The sequence below is a fragment of the Talpa europaea genome, assembly GCF_964194135.1.
Source record: "Talpa europaea genome assembly, chromosome: X".
Classification (NCBI taxonomy): domain Eukaryota; kingdom Metazoa; phylum Chordata; class Mammalia; order Eulipotyphla; family Talpidae; genus Talpa; species Talpa europaea.
The window spans coordinates 18,368,311-18,389,878 of NC_140081.1; the positions used below are offsets into that span (position 1 = coordinate 18,368,311).

The following is a 21,568-nucleotide window of genomic DNA, read 5'->3' on the forward strand; positions in this document are numbered from 1 at the left end:
TGAGCCTACACTGTCAAAATTAATTACTACCAAGGAGGGTTTGGTTCTATTTTTTTAAAGGATGCTTTAGAATAGAACAGTTGTATTTTGACTTAAAAGGAATTTAAAACTCTCCTCTTTTTAATTTGAAGGTTAAAAAAGAAGAAGAACATTTCCCAATAGTACACATGAAAACTAACTGAGAAGAGCAAAACGGAAGTTACAATCAGGGGTCAGATATTTCTAACTGAAGAGGAACTGAAGAAAAATCAACTCATTGTTAGATTAAAAAATGATGGAGACAGTTGTTTAAATATTTACAAATTAATTAGCTGAGAACAAAATGCTGCAAAGGACAAATGTCTTTATACTGGATATATTTTGATTTGTGTGTTCAGAAAATACAGTGAACACCTAAAAACAACTTGAATTAGACAGGAGGAACAAAACTAAGTTATATTCTCTCTGATGGCAAAAGACTGACTACCTTAAAACATCTTTTTTCACCTGCACAAATTTTGAGGCAAAAATCTAAAGATGGGAGAGGTACGTTCCATATTTAAATTTGTTTCCAAAGCATTTGCTGCAAAGATTCCCTAGGACTGCCTTATTTGAAATGTTCTGAATTCCCATTCTGGGTCATTCTTTACTCAGTCAAATAATTTTCTGTTAGTGATGCAGCTATCCAAATGCTGGTAGTTTTTTTACTGGATATAGGAATAGCAAAACCACAGTTTCGAGTATTATACAAATCTTCCTCCAGAAGTTCCAAATCTGTGGGCCTTGGCAAGATATGATGCAGGAGGATGCACCAATACTCTTATATAGTCTCTGTGGAGATCCATTCTGTTCAGGGTGCCGAGACAAGCAATGTGATAGGTTGTGTGTAGATCTATCAAATTACCTGTGTTACTGAGGTGAAGGCAGAATTTGTTATGGACTTAACTGGTCTACCTGATACTAAGTGAAGAGTATTTCACATGGAAAGACAGCTGACATCAGCCTTCAGGAGGGTAAGATCAGAAGTTAGAACACCTCGTATCTGAGTATAAACTTACATTGCTCAACAAAAGGTAGGATGCAAAAATATATAAATGACATCTTCCATATTTTATTAGGAAAGTTAAAAAAAACTGGGAGATAACATGTTCATAGCGTTTGTCTGGGTGAGTCAAACACGTTTTTTATATTTGCTTATCTTCTCCACAGTGAACGTTACTTTAGTTATAAGAGCAAAATGTTATAAATATTAATTTTCCAAAATATTATGCAGACTTACAGTTTCAACTGAGAGATATAAAGAGCTGCTTACAAGAAGAAGAAAGCTGGGCAGATACATTAATAACTTTCCATTAACCTATCAGAGAAATGACATCGTAAGATGAACAGCTACCCTGAAATCTAGAAATAATCCCCTTTGGCAAGTCACAGGGCCCCCAAATAGTTGGATACCTAGGGCAGGAGTCACCAGCGATCCCATGAACTGACAGGGAGATTAAATTCCTAGAGGCCGTGTGAGAACCTGAGAGTATGAATCTGCCTAGTTCCTTCCCCCTTAAGGAAGCAAAGTCTTAATTTGTAAAAAGGAAGGCTATCCACTGAGGGCACTGGTGAAATTTACCAATTGTATTTGGTGAGGGGGGATACCACCCAATTCACCTAGGTGAGAAAATAAATAAAACTTAACTGCAAGGGACAGGGCCTCAGGGCCATAGGCTGAGAACACTGGTAGATACCTACAGCAGCTGGGAGAAGGGGATGGAAGGTTGAGGAAATTATATCCCTGAAGGAGAGGCACAAGCAACTCTAAGGAGTGCATCCCAAGATCCAGATCAACTGTGATATTAATCAGAGCATTAGAGATTGCCCCTGCCCTACACCCCATCATGATATTAACATGTCTCTAGTTTTAAAACAAGGTTACCAGAAGAATGTTTTGAATGTGAAGGTTCTGGTGCCGATAGTAACAACATGCCACAACAGTGATATCCACAGCAACAACAAAGTTCCAACACAGCTCAACTCCCAACGAGAATAAAAATAATACCCCACAGTGAAGGTCTATTTATCTCAGTTTCTATTACTGTACATGAGATGTCTGCATTCCACCTAAAAATATAAGATATGCATGAAGGAAGAAAAATCACAGTCTAAGAAGACACAGCAATCATCATCTGATCCAGACTTAGATATGATTGAGTGTTGGCCTTCTCAGACAGGAGATTTAAAATAACCATAATTAATATGTTAAAAGCTATAATGGAAAAGGAACACTGTATGTACGACCAGATAGGTAATTCAGCAGAGAGCTGGAAACTCAAGAATGAAACAAATGGAAAATGCTAGAAATAAACACACACACACACCAGTAACACAAATGAAGAATGCCTTAAATGTACTCTTACGTAGATATGACAGTCACAAGAATCAGTGAATCTGAAGAAAGGGCAATAGAAATTACAGAAAATGAAAAAGTGAATAAAATTCTGCAGTTTTAATGCAAATGAAATAGTTTTGCTTCATTAGATCAGATTAGACAACAGCCACTGTTCATAGAAAATTTGGTCCAATTGTGCTGATCATGTATAAAATAAAGAGTTTGCTCACTAAAGACCACAGATACTAATAGGCGGCTGAGTTGGCACAAAACATTTAATAGGATACTGACATTTCAGTTGTTTATAATGATGCATTTTAAAATAATGCTAAGGTTTTGAAACTATTCGTTTTAGACTAAGAATTTCAGACATTAAAAAAGGTCCAGAATACAAAATAACAAGTACATTTTTTCTCCCACTGTTCAGAATTAGTAATGGTTAACATTTTGCCTTTGTACAAAGCTCCTTTTTAAACAACAAACAGAAGTTGAAATTCAGGTCCCGTTTAATGTCCCCTCTCTATGCTACCACCACTGTGATGATTTCAATGTGTTTCTTTACAGACGCTTAAATTATTTTCTTTCTTTTTCAGTCAGTCTTAAAGTTTATTTTTAACACTGCAGCTCTACTTCAAAGAGCACAAAGCTTTAAAAACTACTCTTGCAAAATTTACTATCAGAACTTCATTCACACCCGTGGTTTCACAGTTACCAGTTACATATAAATGATATCTCAATTAAAAACACCAACTCAGAGCCACCAACCTGTCTTCTGGACTCTACATACTTTCTGTCTACAGGACAGTGCTCCTCAGATGTCATAAAACTCCTCAAACTCAAACGTCCACAATCAAATTGCCATTCAAATCTGTTCTTTCTTCAATGTTCCCTATCACAGAAAAGTGCCAACTGTTCACTCTTCAGTAAACTAGGCATTATCCCTTGACATGTTTTTCGTCCTCTTTGCAACTTCTTTTCTTCCTGTGTCTGTTCTCCAGTCCTAAGAGTTTCTACCCCCTAAATCTCTCTCAAATCTCTCTTTTTCTCACCATCTCCAAACTACCATCATCTTGGCCCAAGCACCATCTCTCACCAGATTTCATCAACAACCTTCAAATATTTGTATTCATAGGGTCCCCATACAACACACATGTATCAGAGTTTTTCAATATTCCTTCCACCCTCTCCAGCAACATTCATTCTATCATTTTAATTTCTTGTATCAACAAGTTCTTGCCTGTTAAAGTGCCTTGACACATGATCTCCCCTCTGTTCTGTGCTAATATTTATTCATACTTAGTCTCTCAACTCCATTTTCTACCCTCCAGCTATATTTTAGAGATAGCAAGGGTATTTGCCAAAGGTATGCTCTGCATCAAGTATGGTGTCTGGTGTACATATTATGGTAAATAGTGATTGAATGGATAAATGAATCAGTAAAGAGCATATCTTTAACTGCTTAAGGTTTTTCTTGAGCAAGGAGAATCCTACCATTTGTTTAGTACATTAGGATTAAAGAACATTTTAGCATTTGTAAGAAATTCTAAAAGCAGTAACACATCGCAGTTTTTGTTTTTACAAATATAACTGAGGTTAAACAAAATATAGCAAGTAAAAAATAACTTCATACTAAATTGGCTAATTATGGGTGAAATGGCCATTTATGCTTTGACAGTGATCAGAGACAATCCTATAAACTCTGCCTCTTTAATGAATAATGCATTTTATAGTTTTATGCTTTCATTTTTTGCATTTCCGTGTAGTTCACAAATATACCAATTAAGCTCTGCAATGGTACTGTTTTCCCATATTAAAGGCCAGTTCCAGGAAGTAAATGGCACAACAGATTTCAAAAGCACAGGGAAAATTCTTGGAAGAAAAATTTCTCTACTTCCTGCGCCTTGTTTATATACGTGTTGTGTCTCATATAGATTTTTAATGTAGAATTTAAATAGAGATTTTAGTCACCTAAGTCCTATGCAAATTTACTAATTGATTCCTTTATTTAGGGGGCATGCTTTAATAATCGATTTACTATTGATTTACAATACTATATGTTTCAGGAGTATAACTTTACACTTTGATAAATATGTACAACATGAAATTTACTGTTTTAATCATTTTAAGGTTGTACAATTCAGTAGCATTAAGTACATTCACAATGTTGTACAAACATCACTACTATCTTTTTCCAGAGCTTTTTAATCATCCTACAAGCTCTAAGTCCATTCCCTCTTTGCCCCATCACTAGGCAACTGCTAATCTGCTTTCTACATTTATGAATTTGACTCTTTAAGGTACCACATACAAGTGGAATCAGACAGTATTTGGCCTTCTGTGTCAGGTTCATTTCATTTAATGTTATGTTTTCAGGACTCATCTGTGTCACAGGAATGGAGAGAAGACCTAAATAAATACTTATCCAAAGACGACATACAAATGGACAACAGGTACAAGGAAAAATGCTCGTCACCACTTATCATGAGGGAAATGAAAATCAGAACCACAATGAGACACCACCTCACACCTGTGAGACAGGGCCTATCTCAAAAAGACCAAAAACAACAAGTGCTGGTGAGGGTGTGGAGAAAAAGGAACCCTCTTAGACTCTTGGTGGGAACGTAGACAGATCCAGACACTATGGAAAACAATATGGAAGTTTCTCAAAATATCAAATATAGATCCACCCTAAGATCTGGTAATTCTACCCCTACCGGAAGAATGGAAAAACACTAATTTTAAGGGATATATGCATTCCTATGTTCACTGCAACACTGTTTACAATAGCCAAGCTATAGAAACCACCTAAGTACCCGAGGACAGAGGAGTGGATTAAAAAATGTGGTGTATGTGTGAATGCACACACAAAGTGGATTACTACTCAGCTACAAACAAAGATGACCTTTTGTCAGTTTTGAGAACATGGGTGGAAATAAAGGTGGTTATGCTAAGCAAACTAAGCCAAAGAAGACAGACAAACACCTGGAGAGTTTCAGTTATATGTGGCATATAGAGAAGGAAGAGTCAGAGAATACCATAATAAAAAGAACCCTTAGACATTTGATTGTAAAACTTAGGCCACCAGAGCAGAAGTGGGAGTTGGAGAGCAAAGTGAGAAGGGGCCCAATGGACTAGAGTCGAGGACCATGGGTGCCTAGGTGGTGGGTGTGGAATGGTAACATTACTGAAGAGGTGAGAGCCTATATTTCTGCATCATATAATGTGTTGTAAAACCAGTGTTGTTTTTAAAAGGCTGAATGACATCTCGTTGTATGTACATACTACAGCGTGTTTATCTGGTCAACTGCTGCTGGACATTTGGGTTGTTTCTTTCAGCCATTTTGAACAAAACTGCTATGAACATTAGACTACAAGTATCTCTTTCAATGTCTGCTTTCCGTTCTTTTAGGGCTATATCGAGAAGTACAATTATTGGATCATAAGGTAATTTCATGCTTACCACTTTGAGGAACCACCAGACTGTTTTCCACAGCACTGTGACATTTTACATTCTTCCCAGCAATGTACAAGGGGTTCCAATTTCTCCATCAACATTGTGCATTACCCTGATGACTAGATGTGAAACATCTTTTCATGGGTTTAATTCCTTTCTGAAGGTTGTTCCAGTTGACTGCAGCATTAAACATTTTGTTTTTTTTTTTTTTTTTCTTATTGAGTTACTATTAGTTTATGTCTTTGTTCCCCTTCAGGAAATACAGCCATAGTGTGACCACCACCAAACCACCCACTGTCCAACACCACAGACCGTTGTGCTCACCCCCTTCTTTGTTCTGATTTCCCTCCTCCCTTGCCGTCCCCCTATCTCTCTTGAAGCAGTGAACATTTTGAATAAGTATTTTTACCTCCTTGCAAATATATGCCATGCCAAAACATGCTAGAGTAGTTAATGCCAACTGCCTTGCCTCCCTGGTTCATCTTAGGCCTTGGGTGTTATTTGTTCCCTGTCTGCTTCCTCCCCTACGCGGACAGGGACTGTTTTAAGAGGGCAAGGGCTATGCCTGTATCATTAGCATCTCCCTAGTATGATACTTGCCACAGTATCATTCAATAAATATAGTTTGGTCAATTAATTTAATGACTTCCATTAATTAACATATTTGCCTTTGGGTTAGCAGAAACAAGTTTAATATTGAGAAGTTCAAGGGTTTCTGCTCTCATTTCATTGTGATAGCATCCCTTCCCCTTATCTTTACAAATCATATATTGATGTGTCTATGTTGACTCCAAAAGTTATAGCCCTCTACCTTGAACTTCAGATTCTATTTCAGGCAACACACTTGAAGACTCAATAGGTACCTCAGGCTTAACATGTTGAAACCCAGGTGATCCAGAATTTCTATATAGAACAGTTACCTAGTGTTCAGACTCAATCATTTGTTTAGCTTTTATGTCTGGCAGCCGTTGCTGGAGACAAAGAGTGGCCAGTGGGCATTACTGGGGGTCCAAGCTCTCCAAGTCACCCCTTTGTGCTGTCAGTGGTGTCCAAGGCAGAGAGATCTCTTGTTTTCTCCTCCCAAACACGTTCATTTTCAGGTACCTGTTCTAGCCACAAGCCCGAGACTTGGGCATACCTAGCCCTGTTTCCTTTACTCCTGACTTCTAGTGCATCAGCAAGACCTGTTGATTGTTTTCACAATACATCCCTACCACGTATCATGTTCTCCACCACCACAATTATCTAGATCTAATTTGCCACCAGTGCCTTCCAACACTCTTAACTGGTCTCCCTGCTTCCATTCTGGCTCTCTTTCCCCACCTTATCCTATATTCCACCAAGTATACCGACATGGCAGTCAATTTTGTCCCGCTAATCTCATTTCCTCTCAAATTGCATGGTAGCAAATAGTAGCATAAAACAAAACAAAAACAAAATGCCTCCATCAAACTTTTCTGAGGATATTGAGAAAGGTCAATATTTGTATTTTAAAAGTTTTCTTTTGGGGGATGCAGAACAAATGTAATCAGGGCTGACCTTCATGAGCCTTTTTGTTTTCAATCCAGGTAAATTTCGCAAATTTGTAACAACACTTAGATTTGGCAATAAGTTAAACAAACTAAACATTGTTGGCCAGAGTGTTTTTTGCTATAATTGTTATTTATAGTCTTATGATTTGAAATATTACAGAAGATGATCAAGGGACATCTTAGGTAACTAGGCATTTAAAGAATTAGCATCTTTCTTTGAAAGGATAAGTGGAAATTGGAAAAGTATATTGGCTGTAATAGCTCAAAGAATCAAGAATTGCCCAATGAAGGCTTACATAAAGTTATTTTGAAAATTTAAAAACATGGATTAAATTATACCTTTATAACATATATTTTACATGGAAGAGTGGCCTATCTATCTTCAGATTGGTTAATAAACTCTTGTGTCAGGATGGCGGCCCTCATTTCCCAGAGTAACAGCACTCAAAGGATAATACAACTATGTAAAGGTAAACATTTTATAACATCTATAGGATTTGCACTTTTAGATACGTAGGCCTAAAATTGATCTCCTATCAGTTTATTATTTCATCTTTGCCTTATTTTGGTGTCTTACAATATATCCCAAATTAAATTTCCCACAGATTACCTCAGGTTTATTATTAATCTACAAACAATAAATAATCTGCTCACTATAGTCACCACTATAACTTAATAGCCTTTGCAATGATTTCACCAGGTCTCTTTTTGTTTTGGGATACCTATATTTAGGCAAGGAGAAGCAAAAAAAGAATCCTAAATTGAGAAAATATGATGATTCTATTGAGTAGAAATTGGAATAGTCAAGCATGAAACTGAATTGAGTCACCATTTTTGAGAAGTGTATACAACAAGCCTAAGTACCCTTTCCTTCACTCTACTGTTTATGAAACTAGGTGATAAAGGTGTTTGTTCACCATGAAACTAGACATTATTTGGATAAAAATATTGCTGCTCTGGGATTCCTGCTTCCCCAAGCAATATTGATTTGCTGGAGGATTTTTTTTTCTCTGTTCTTATTCCGTGTTTTTAATTTAAAATATTTTATGTTTATGTTGTTTTTTTCCCAATGTTTTATTGAATTAATTCTGTATTTTTCAGGCCACAGCAAGGACTGTAAAAGTATGGCCCAAACTGTCAGATCATATTATTCAGTATTCCTCTGCACATCCCAGATCCTTCAGAGGTAGCTATTTTTACACTTTCTATTAGACATCAGGATTTTTAGGTTTTAATTTTGAAGAAATGTTCCACATCTGAGCCCTGTGATATACCCTGAGTTATAGTTACAGTCAGATAACTTCTCAGGAAAAATGACTCTGTAGTATGAACCATGTTTTCTCCATCCTTCCATATTAATTTTTTCCAGTTCACAAGTCGAAACAACATTAGTATGCTTTGAATCTACCAGCCAGTATAAAAATATCAAACCTCTACCACAACAGTGAGCTGCTTCCTTTTAGCTTATACATCTTCTTCTCAAGCAATACCTTCAAGGACTTGGAATATAATTGGCAATTTTGTTGATGATGAACGAGGCCGAGCAGAGTAAGGAAGACTTCTGCTCCTCTGCAGTGTTTATAGGAAAAAGCAATGACTTGGCTCTGAGTATATGAAATATGAGTTAGGCAAATAATTCTAAGTTCCTTGATAATAAAGTCTACTTAAAAAGATACAACAGGGCGGTGTTTCCCCTAAACAACAAGACAAAGCCATGTTTGAATAAAAAACTTTTTTTTTAATGAACATTGGCTTTTATGCAATTAATATATTTTCAATGGACTTGGTAATGACATCTATATTGGTCATGGAATGGTAATATCTGGGTGCACATAGCTCGATGCCAAACTTGAATTCTCTTCTTTCCTACTGGATGCCACTATGGCTCTGCCTCAGTATCTCTCTCCTATTCTACCACTGACCTCACCCCAAAGTCTTGCAAAATCTTTTAATCTTGAGATATAGGCTCTTGAAGGTAGCCTGCGTGTTATGAAAGAAATTGGATTTGAAGGCATTTTCTTAAGAAATCCTCACAAAAGTGTAGCAACAGAAGTAGCTAAAGGATAATAGTCACATAGAAATTCTCTTTCTCTCTCTCAAAAAAAAAAAAAAAAAGCAAAAGAAAAAACAAGAAACAAAAAAAACAGCACTTGGACTCTGACAACAGAATGGAAAGTGCCGGCAAGGAATAGCTTGGGGGTGGATGGTCTTTTGGTGGTGGGTGTAGGGTGACATACACAGTCGGAGTTAGAAACTGTGCACTTGAAGCCCATACAGTGTTGTATATTAATGTCACCTCAAGAAAAAGAAAAAAAACACTTTCCCTTAAACAGTGACTTTCTCAAAGATTTCAGTTTATAGGATATTTCAAGCAACCAAGCTCATCAAGCATTTCTTTCTGTCTTTAACTAAAATACAAAACATGAATGGACTGATGGCTGAAATTGCTTCCAAAATCGAATTCAATCAACTATAATTTCAGTGGGATTACCCAGAATGAAAACATTATATGGAACTCCTCCATCTGTTATTATCTGTTCCTTTATGAAAATAACCTTCTAGGATCATAGCTCAGTTTCCAAGATGTGCTTAATCCTCAAAATGAAAACTATCAAGTATTTACTTAATTTCTTATGTGTGTGCGAGACAAAAAGTGTCCAGGATGATACAAAAGGATGCATAGGGCATGGACATTGTCAATGAGCTTACATTAATTGGGGAAGCAAGCGATTGAAAAGTTAATAAAAATATTTTAAGAGTTAAACAATAAAGATGAGTTGGGGCCTTAAGGCAATTATAAGAGGTCCTTGCTACCATCCCCAAGGACCTGGTTATCTATTCTAAGGTAACTTGAAAAACTCACTTTTATGCTTTTCAAAATAGAAATGTATAACTGTTTTATCCCTCACTATTCACAACTCTGACCTTCTCTTGGACCTGTGATTCCCCAGAACTAGGAGCAGCATGGAAAGGGGAGACACATGGGATATTCATCCTGCTTTTCTTTTCTCTCATTGCAAAGTTGATTTTTAAATTAAAATACATATTGTTTTAAGTATGAAGGGTCAAATTTCAAAATGGACTCACAGAAACCAGAGATTTGTCTTTGTCTCTCAATCTTTACTAATGATTCAAAGGGTTGTAAGAATGTACCAGGAACAGATAAAACATTATTTTCCCAGAGGAATCTGAATTAATCAGATACAGCTCCCCAAATGCCCCTGTTCTTTCACATCATGGTATGTTTTAGTTTCATATTAACATAAAAGTTTGTTTTAATTATGCAGAAAAATTGACATTGAAAGGAATTGGGGTGACCTAATGCTCACTACCTGGGAAGTTAGTGGGCCATAAGGATTCACTTGCCTTATGAGGTTAGAACCACAGACCTAGGATTATGGTGCCAAGTTCAAGGGCATGTTCTAGTTTTGAAAAAATTCCTGAAGAACTGTTGTAGGCCAACTGAGTTGATCATGTCCTACCTGTCAACAGTGCTCAGAATTTGGAGTGAGAAGAGAAACACATCCTGAGAAATCCATTGGGTTACTTGTCTCGGTCATATATCTTAGTGAGGTATTATGGAGGTGATTCCAGAAAGCCTCTCCTTACCAGCCTCCATGGCAGCAGGAAAGCATTTAAATTAGGACTGACCAATTTCTTGCTTTATTTTGTTTTCTGTCCCCTTTACTGCCTAATTAGCAAAGAGCAACTTAGGTCTCTGCAAGAGCATAGTGGCAGGGATTGCTCAGGTAGGTAAGTCAAAGTAGAAGCACCAGAAATGTAGGGTGGGGTTTGGGGGGGTCCTAGACTGGGGGTGAAGCAAGGCAAAGCCAACCAAAATCATACAGTTGGTGGGAAAGGTCTAGAACAGGTTATTATTAGAGCAACTGGGGTAAGCTGCCAAGCTCAGAGTCTCAGCTATTTTTTCTTTAGTGGATTCTAACTGGTGGTCTTAACTTCATGAATGGGAAGATGCAGCTAGTCTGTTACTACTTAGCACTTAGTTGGTACACATTAAAATTTGCTTTTCATTTGGTCTAGGAGATTGTATGGACTAACCACGAGCTACTCCCTTTACAGAAAGCTCAAGACAAAGAAAAAGCCACTAAACCAAAAGGAAACAAAACTATAACAAATTCCTTCTAAAACAACAAAGAAGAGAGTTAAAAATTGCTCTTTGCACAGACAATCTGACATGAGTGGCTTTGGGGACCAAGATAGATGTGGATAAGCTGAGAAAGAAAAACAGAAAAAGCAATTGAAAGTTTCAGGAGGAGCAGGAAAGCTTCTTTGTTTCATCCACCAGGGAGTTCATGGTATCACAGAAGACATGATCATTTCCAGAGCGCTGAAGGCCAGCTAACCCCATATACGATCTGTTCTTCGAAGCTTTCCAGACTGCTAAAAGTCATCCTTTACAAGGATTTGAAACATTTGCAATGTGATGGCACTAATTTATACAATGCACTCAGTTGATTTTAAAATACGAAAATGTATGTGTGTGCTCGCGTGTGCATGCACGCACATACGGACACTAAAATTCTTGCAGAAAGAAGCATTTAATTCCTTTTCCCTCCCCTACTCCTTGGAATGAGGAATTGGGAGGCTCAGTGGGATTTGGAGGTTTCCTGCTGAGAATGGGACATTTTCTGCAACCAGGTCAGTGTTCAGAGGGCTAATGCTCTAAGGAAGTTATCCAAAGGGGAGAGGCAGTTTGAGGTTATTATTTTCCAATGTTGCCTGGACTGTGGCTGCCTTTTGTGAAGGCCAACAGGATGCTGCCTCCCAGGGGGACAGGATGAGAAGCAATTAGAGATGCCTAGAAGGGGCTCAGGAATGTTTGGGAATTCACACATACCCTAAGTTATGTGGGAACTCCAAGAATAAAAATAAACTAATTTAATCAAGGGAATATTGGTGTTCGAGAAAACATTTTAAACACATAGCTTATAATGGATCTATCTGTACGAGCAGTTTCTAAACACCCAACACTTCGTATCCAGTAGATTTCAGTTAGACTTCAATTCCATTTCAGAGAAGAGAATGAAAGCTAATTAATATTCTTGGAGTGATAGCTTTTACATGTTGAAAAGTAGAATGCCTGTTAAGTAACTCGTTCAAATAATGGAGTCACAATATGATAAAGCTGGGTTTCAAAGGCAGATCTGATGTCACAGCCATGTCTTTTTTTCTACCATGTGATTATTCCAGAAAGTACATGAATAAAAAAAGGGAAAGAAAATGAGGGAGTAGCTAAAATGATTCATTCTTCTTTTGGGGAAACACATGTAAATATATCTGCTTTTTCACATTCCCAAGAGGGTCATGAGTGAGACCATGTGTAGCAGAGTGATTTTAATCTGTACACAATAATGTGTTTCAGCTATCACACATATATGTATATGCTGATCCTCTTAAGCATTGCATATAGTAAACAGATTATTAACATCTTCTGCAAAATGAAAACTTATCATCAATGTTATTCCCTTAAGGCTCAGTGGCTACTACTAGATTTGAGCCTCAGCAGTGTATGCTAGACACAATGCTTAGCAAAGCTGGCATTGACCAATTTAAAGCTCAGCTCATCACCACAAAGTGAGAAACAGCATCCTATGTGACATTTAGAAAAAACAGGACGACCCCAATTCTACTGACACAAGAAAAGCTGGTGCACACAGTGATCTCAGGCATCCTGGAGATCTATTTCCTCATCGTTGGTGGGGAACTCAGTCCTGGATGGGCTGAATTACACCCCGAATCATCTTGTTAAATGAAGACAGAGCAGAATCTAGACTGCAGGATTTGGGACATACTACTCAGAGGTATCGGTTAAGGATCACTGCTTGGGCACTAACTGTGGAGACATGAGAAACTATTTTCAACACGTCTTCTTTTATATATTTTTTAAAGATTTATTTATTTATGCATATAAGAACTGGGGTACAGGCCAGAGGTGTGAGGGGTGAGAGGATTCACCAGAGACAGAGTGGGGAACAGAACAGGCAGACTGACTGAAATACACTGCTGAGGGGAGCAGCAGGAGAGGACTGCTGTGCCATGTGGGCAGCTCCCTGGCCAGGGATCAAACTGGTGCTGCAGTGGCTGTGGTTAGCTTCATAGTGCTATGTCTTAACCCCCTGCGCCACCAGGGAGGCCCCCAGCATGCTTTCTATAATAGTGTTAAAGCTGATGGCTAGAAGCTATGAGAGACATTCGAATGGTAGATCTCAACTGACACATGGACACTAGAAGAATTTTTGAAGGCAGAAGGGATGGAAAACTAGGAAGCACATGGAATGTCGAGAATGTGTTCATTCATCATTCAAATATCCACTGAGCATGTGTTAGGAAAACAGAGAGCACCTTGTCTTTCACTTATGTCAAGATTACATGTACCAGCTTATGCAGCTATAAATGAGGTTATGAGTTTTTCGTACTAACCTGTAAGACACAGAAGATACCCAAATGTGCAACTACCAACAAGGTCTACAAAACCAAAAGCTAGAATGAGGACTCTGCACAACACGGTGGCATCTCACTTACTCTCTTTAAGTTAATGTCTTAAATGGAGTTGTTTCCAGGACCCTATCATCAATTATGCATTACTCACTAGTCCTTCATTGTGGTTCCAGAGTTTAATGAGACTCAGCTTCTGTGACCTTTGGAACCATCACACTGTGGAGGAGCGAGCAGAGCTGAGAAGACTGACCTCTGGGTTATATCTGTGTACTAAAGCCTTTTGAAAAGTCAGAGCACCAGGCTTTTGGCAGCAATTTCACAAATTTAATTACCCAGAGATATTCACCAGTATCCTCGAAGACTGACAGCTGAAATTAGACAGCTGATTCTCTGTTACATCCATTTCCTATGTAAATGGTGCTAAACAGTTAAATAAAAGATTTAATATTATTTGTCCTTTCTATCCTGGGAAGATTGATGGTGCAATAAGAATCCTCAAGGGCGATATGAAGATTCATTTTCACGTCTTTGGAAACTGTCACCAATGATTCCTACTTCAAAAATCAACATTCACAAAATCAGAGAATGTCAGGAATGGAGATAACCTGTGGCATCATGGGATTCAGTCCCCTTAGATGACAGATGGAGAAACCGAGGACTAGAGATCACACCCGATCAAACAGCTAGCTGGCAGAAAGGCTGGCACTAGAATTCCAATCTTCTGATGCCCGGTCTATTTTCTGTTTCCACTATTTCATATTGTCTTGTCAGCTGCTAAAAGGCATATTTTGAAGGAAAATGCACAAGCGAAAGATTTTACCAGAAACAGTACAAAATGATAGACCACAAAAGGAATTTGTATTCTAAGAAAAACTAAGATGGCCTCTGCCAATTTCAATCAACATTTAATCTACATGTCAGAAGATGGGTATCATTTCTAGAACAGTGAAGTATCAGGAATGAGACCTGGGGGAATGTTCTCTGAATTGGATGTCATAATCCAGTGTTCTTTATAATAAGAGCCCATCTCATTCTCAGATGATATTGCCACCAGAATCCAGCCAGCACAGATCTTTAGCAGACTGATCACTGTGAAAGCACAAGCATTACTAAACACTGCTTCCTCTGTATATAAACACAGGTACCGAAACAGCTATCAGTAACTGAAAGGAACAAATAAACTAACCAAAAGTTAAACTAGAGCCACTCTTGGCCTAAATAATAGGAAGCCGGAGCCATATTTAAAGCATATCTTGCTTTAAATCTTTAAATCTTTAAAGCAAGATATGCTTTAAATATGGGAGGGATTTAGAATCTGAAAACTTGTCCATGGGGCAAGTAATGGAGGCAAGATGGCACGGAGGGAGGCGGCATCAAAACTCAGATGCTACTGGAGTTAGGGAGCAGGGCCGAGATTCTCAGGTTTCAAGGAGAATGTAGACCAGCAGAGCACAAGAGGACACAAAAAGCAAAAGGTTAGACCAGGCAGGTGACCACAAATCCATGCAGACAGGAAAATAGATTTACTAGTAGAGCCACAGGAATGGTTGCCACAAGAAGACAGCACAGTCAGAACTCCAACTAGCCATTTTGGTAGCAGGCATCACAACAGGCATAGGAAATGCTGAAGTGACTATTGGCTTCAGCCAGGTAGGTTTTATATTGCATTTCGCTAAAACAGAAGGTGGTGAGCAACTCAAATGCAACAGAAGGCTATGGCATCGTGCCTGGGATTGACAGTGGAGCGAAGAGCATATGACCAAGGTCATTAAGTCATTGGCCAACATCTGTAGCAATGTATTCAACACTCAAAATAGCCAGCCATAGACACTCCTTCAGACATGAGTTACTTGAGCACTACATGGAATAAAGAGCGGAAGAGATGAGCATGTTCCCCCAACCCTATTTCCATTCTTTGGAAATATGTAGACAGGAAACCTGATGAAATGCATTACTGGTGATTGAGTCAGCAGGTTTACCACCAAGTTTCATTAGTGAATGCCTCCCAATATTTAATAACCGCAGCATCTTTGAAAGAGGAAAGGACTGGCTTGTCTAAAAATCAAATCCTTCCTAAGGGACAACTGGCAGAAATATAAGGTCAAACATTTCAGCTGGTGCTACAGAAAAGTAGCAGCAAAGCAACCTTCAGCCAGAAGTAATGTATGTAGAACAGGTTATGCCCTCCATGGGTTTCTCCATTTCTGCACCAACGGGAGACAGCAAATAGCATTTACTTTCTTCATGAGTGAGTGGGAACTAGAGACAATGCTAACCAATTTAATAACCAATATTTGGGCAGTTTTAGTCATGACATCCCAAGGAAGATATAAGAGCTGGAAAAAATTCAGAGAAAAGCAAATAAGTTGATCAAGGGGAATGCTTCTGTTTCCTTCAAGGGCAGACTCAAAAACTAAAAAGGATTAGATTTTCTCAGACTGGGAAGATGAAAATGCAAAGGGGTTAGTGAGGGGAAGCAAGATTAAAGTTGCCTCTGAGTAAATATAATTGCATTCAGTGAATACCATAACACTAATTGGGGCCATCCCTTGAGGTTAAAGTATGGAGATTGAAAAAGACACTGAAACATACCTTTATTTAGTTATACAGAAATCAGTAAATTTATAGAAAGCATTACTTAGAAGACAAGGTTGAAGTGCAGGATGGGAAATGTTTAAGACAGCATTGGATAAACTCATGCCAGTTTGATTTACAATGTATTCTTAAGAAATGGTCGAGCATCCTTACTTTTTAAATGAAAATTACCAGGTTAACTGCCAAAGCATTCATTGGTGCCTACATCTGGGACAGAGTTCTGGGCTGGTTGCCCTGTTGCTCTGACCCAGTGTGCTATTTCTTATGTTCTTATTATGTCACCTATGCAGGAGCACAATGCAAGTAAGTTTGGGATTCCTAAGTTCTTTTGACAGTGCAGAATGCAGAAGAATAATTTCCTAACTCATTAAGAAAGCGGGAAGAGTCCCAGCTCTTGGCTCCGTTTGGTTTACCCATATGGGAGTATGTAACATAAAAAGGTGAAAGAAATCCTAACAGAATGCAGCAGCTGGTTAAAGGCTATTATATTGAAATTTTCATGAGTTTGACAGTAGGCCAAAAAAATTACAAAATGGCAGCAGTGGAAAAGGCAGTTGTAACAGGTTGAACATTGTAACATTGTTGGTGATTATTTTTTTCAGTGGCAATGAAAGCTGTAATCAAATAACCTGAAAGAGGTGCTGACAGGAATAAGAGCCCCCCAGGGGATAGGAAATATGAAAAGTGTAACAATGATGTATGCCACGGATTAATAAACTAGACAAACATGTAGTTGGCGGTATCAAAATCAAGGCTCTTTGCCTCCTATGAAAGGCTGGTGTCAGGATGTGGGCTAAGCACTGTCTGATTTGCAGTCTAGAGCAGAAGATGCTGTTAATGACTTTCAGCCTCAAGGATAAGCACACAACTCAACAACCAACGGGGAACTGTGCTATTGTTATTAGATGATCAGTGCATCCCAGCACTGAAACGGAAATATTATAAAGTACTTTAAAGAACAGCCAGAGAAGACACCTGGGTTTGCAGCTGAAAATGTGTGGTAAAAACTCTTGGGTGGAAGGCAAGATAAACAAATGAAGAAAAGGGGAAAATGAGGACTCGTGGAAGTAATGTCATCAGAAAACATAAGTATTGTTATTTTTGGACCAAAGAGGAATCTCAAATTAAGAATGGCATTTGCGAGCTCACAAAGTCCACTGAAAGTCCATCGAATTTAATGTAGATTATTGTAGATGACAGTATTGTCATTGTAGATGACAATAAATCACAAATGACATTAATAATTGCATTACTGACTACGTAAATTTTATAAAGATATGTTCTCCCTGTAATACAGCTTAGCATTTTAGAGATGTAGTTGAGAAATTTCATAATCCCTAATTTATAATTTTATAGTTGCAGAGAGAATTGTTCTCCATAAAGTTTCTCAGATATTACTGAGAAATTATATGGTTCCTCATTCCAAGTATCTGGTCACTTCAGAGATATTTAAGGACTCCATACTCACCTTTCTACTAAACTTTCCTATTGTTCTATGTCTCTTTACTTCTAAAGCAGGAAGAATAATAGTTCTAAATTATACATCAAGATTTGAGTTCTTTAAATAAGTAGCTAGAGAAATCGGAGTGGGTTGAGAAGGCCATCTGAAGCTACTGAAACAGCTACTGAAAGCTACTGAAAAATAGAATTTCTATACTTTCATTAAACTAAGAATTGATATTGTTAATAAAAATAAGTAATTCAAACATATGATATGTATAATTAAAATACAGAAACCTGAAGACAAGCTGAGACCTTAGGTTTTTAAATGTGGACAAGACCATGGAATGAGTGATATTGATTCTTGGAGCTATGAAAGAATGTAGATATCATTTAGTCCAACTCTTCTCCTTACTTTATAAACAAGAAACTAAGGTTTGTATGAGATAAATGACTTTCCCAAGGCCACACAATCAATAAATGAGAGAGCTAGGATTAGAACTCATGTTTTCTTATCCTCAGATATGTGCCATTACCAATACCACTACCATGGTCTTCATAGTTGCTAAAGGAGGATTCCAAGTAGGAGGATGAATACAGGAAGCTATTCTCGAATTCCACTGAGGAGCTGCAAGAGACTAATTCACAGGGATAATTACTGAATTCTGGGACTGGTTTCCTTTATATCTTTTGAACTAATTTTTTTTACTTTCCCACAGCAATGTCCTGGGATCTTCTGTAGTTGGTACACCATTGGAAAGCAGATAAATATTTAAAGGACTGTAGGACTAGGGGGATACTCTAGGAATCCCGGTGAGACATGGAGTAAGCTCCGAACAGGTAATTTCTTGGAGAATAATAGTTTAAAGATGTACTGGATTCTTAGATGGCCTTAAAACCCTATCCACAGAGGGAGAGTATTTCAGTTCACACAAGAACAGGATAAAGTGAGATCTCTATACATGGCCTGAAGAAGTAGCAGGACTCAAACATCTTAGTCAAAAATGAAAATTCGTGATGATGAAGCTAGTGATGTAGAAGATAACTGAAGAATTTGAACAAAATGTTTCCATAAAATATACAATGGAGGTAAAGCAATATGGTGCACACTTAAATCAATATATTATTTAATGAAATCCATGATTTAAAGACCTATTTAAAACATGCCATTTGGAGCAATATTTGCATACAACCAAAATAACCTAATTAAAAATAAGAAAATTAAATAGCAGGATCAAAGCATATTAAAGGAGAACATTTAAAGAGACAGCTTGACGAGGAAAGGTTTCATAAGACAAACCTTTCCTAAAGGATGTGTCTCTCTTTGAAGAGCCAAAGGAGTCCCCTCAACCCCCATTCTTCTGAGTTAACAAAATTGAGGCATGAAATCAAATTTCTTAAGAATTATAGTAATGAAAATCTAGGACTGCTCTTATGGCTTTAGAACTTAATTATGAAGAATTGATGGACAGAGAAAGAATAAAAACAGACTCAATAAAAAATGGCAGGTACTCAAAATGGACAAACATTTAATATTTTTAGTCAGACTCATGGTAGAAGCAAGTTCAGTCTTTCATTGGTATTGAAGACTATTTCATGAATCTGACTAGTTTTAATTGCTGGTGATACAACCAATCCTAAATGAAATTTAAGTTTGACTCCATTCTCAACCCATGAGAGACTGTTAAGGCATCATAATAATTCAATATCCTCTCTCCTCTCTCATCCATGTTGACACAATGTATTATAATTTGTATTTCATGCAGCATCCTGCAGAAGGTGCTTCAAGCACCTGCGTTCCTTTGGCTGACATGAATGACCCCAGAAAACAGCATCATTCTGTGGTTGTTATTGCAAAGATGCTGAATGCTGTGTCCTGAGTCTCAGCTCCCCAAATCTGGGACTGCTGTTGACTGCCTTTTGGGCACATGAAGTATTCATTCCCCTAAAACAGCCTGCACACATATAGCTGCAGAAATCTTCCATCTTTGTCTGAAGGAGAAATGTGTGGGAAACCTCTCAATAGATGGAAATTCTTCTTGAAATACTCACTCCCACGCTCCGTAAAATAACCCATGGCTTTTTGCTTGATTGTGAAAAATGCACACCACCTCCCATCACAAAATACAACATACACATTGCATGAAATGGATTTTTCCTAAAGGCGGTTTCCTATTGCATCAGCACATTTTCAGGGGTAATTTTACCATGAGTTGACGATCCAGATTCCTCAGGGAAGAAAGAACTAAGTTTTATAAGCCAGGCTACCATTGTGTTTTCAAAAATTCATTTGTGAATATACAGATCGGACACAACAGATTGTGCCTTAAGAATGTGATGCTGCCAACTTACTTGATATAGTAGGGCACTTTGTTTGGTGAGATGGCTCTCTCCCAGGGACCCTGGACAGAAGCTGAAAGAAAAAAAAAAAGGCATGGAGGTCAAGTTCACTGTGAACAGTAAAGACAACATTAATCTCCAGAATTACAATTTTACACTGATATTGGTCTGTTTGCTCAGTTACCCATGAAGACAGGACGGATTAACCTGCTGTTCTGAAGTTTCTGTCCTAATCTAAGTGAAATTGAACTCATTCAGGCACAAAGATAAATGCAAAGGGAAAAAAAAAACTCTCCACTGCCAGACCTATAGAAGAGATAAGAAAGCGAGTGAGTAGACTGATGGCTTTCCCTTTACGTGTCTCCTTTGGGTGTTTTTCTTACACCATCTCCTCTTGGTGCTTCTCAGTACCTTTTACTACTTGATTGACTGGGTTGTATTAGTTTAGTAGCTGAAACATCCTGTGATATATTTACATTCTAGATAATAGAAGCTAACTTACTCCATTTACATCTCTCATCGCTCAGCTTAACAGAATCCAATTTTATTTACTGATTATATTTTTAATTGTCGCTTCAAAATGTCAGCTAACCAGCATCATCTTATTGGAAATGATAAACAAAAATGAGAGACTGGTAGTCAATTCCAGAGTGTAATAAAACTTTTGTGTTCAATGATGAATCCTACAGGTGAGATTCAATTTCATATACTGAGAATTCATTTTATAATGACTTTATCATGTATGACTGTAATCAATGATCTTTAAACTGTGTTTTTTATATTTTTTAAAAGATTTATTTATTTATGCATACAAGAGCTGGGGTACAGGCCAGAGATGCAGGGGGCTGAGAGGATTCACCAGAGACAGAGTGGGGAACAGAACAGGCAGACTGACGAAATACACTGCTGAGGGGAGCAGCAGGCAAGGCAGGAGAGGTCTGCCTCGCCATGTGGGTTGCTCCCTGGCTGGGGATCGAACTCGTGCTGCAGAGGCTGTGGACTGCTTCATAGTGCGGTGCTTAACCACTTGCGTCACCAGGGAGGCCCTAAACTGTGTTTTAAACACTTGAGTTGTAGTTCCTCCCAAAGCTAAACCTCTAACAATACCTAATATATACTGTTTAATACAAAGGCTTTTTGTTCAAGACAAAAATAATCGTGTTAGGAAGCAATATAACATTTCGCCAACAATAAAATGTTCCTCTTGAATAGTGTCTTAAGACATTTGAGTTTTAAGAGACATAGACTATCATCAGGAATGTAAATAAAAGAAGCATTTTTATTAACATGTAGCAATGTTACGTATATGTTCATTCCCCCCCTAAATTTCCATTAGCTTATAATTTGAAGCACAGTGGAAGCTGACCATTATTTCCTCCTATGAAAAGCTCC

General features: G+C 37.9%; 1 protein-coding gene across 1 annotated transcript in view; it reads right to left on the bottom strand.

The window, feature by feature from the left end:
• Window positions 1-21,568, bottom strand: part of DMD (dystrophin) — a gene marked incomplete at both ends in the record, with an annotated part of 1,915,324 nt that overhangs the window by 169,758 nt on the left and 1,723,998 nt on the right. The window contains 1 exon segment of the mRNA XM_084258879.1: window positions 20,189-20,249. Within this exon segment, the coding sequence (XP_084115005.1) occupies window positions 20,189-20,249 (61 nt within the window).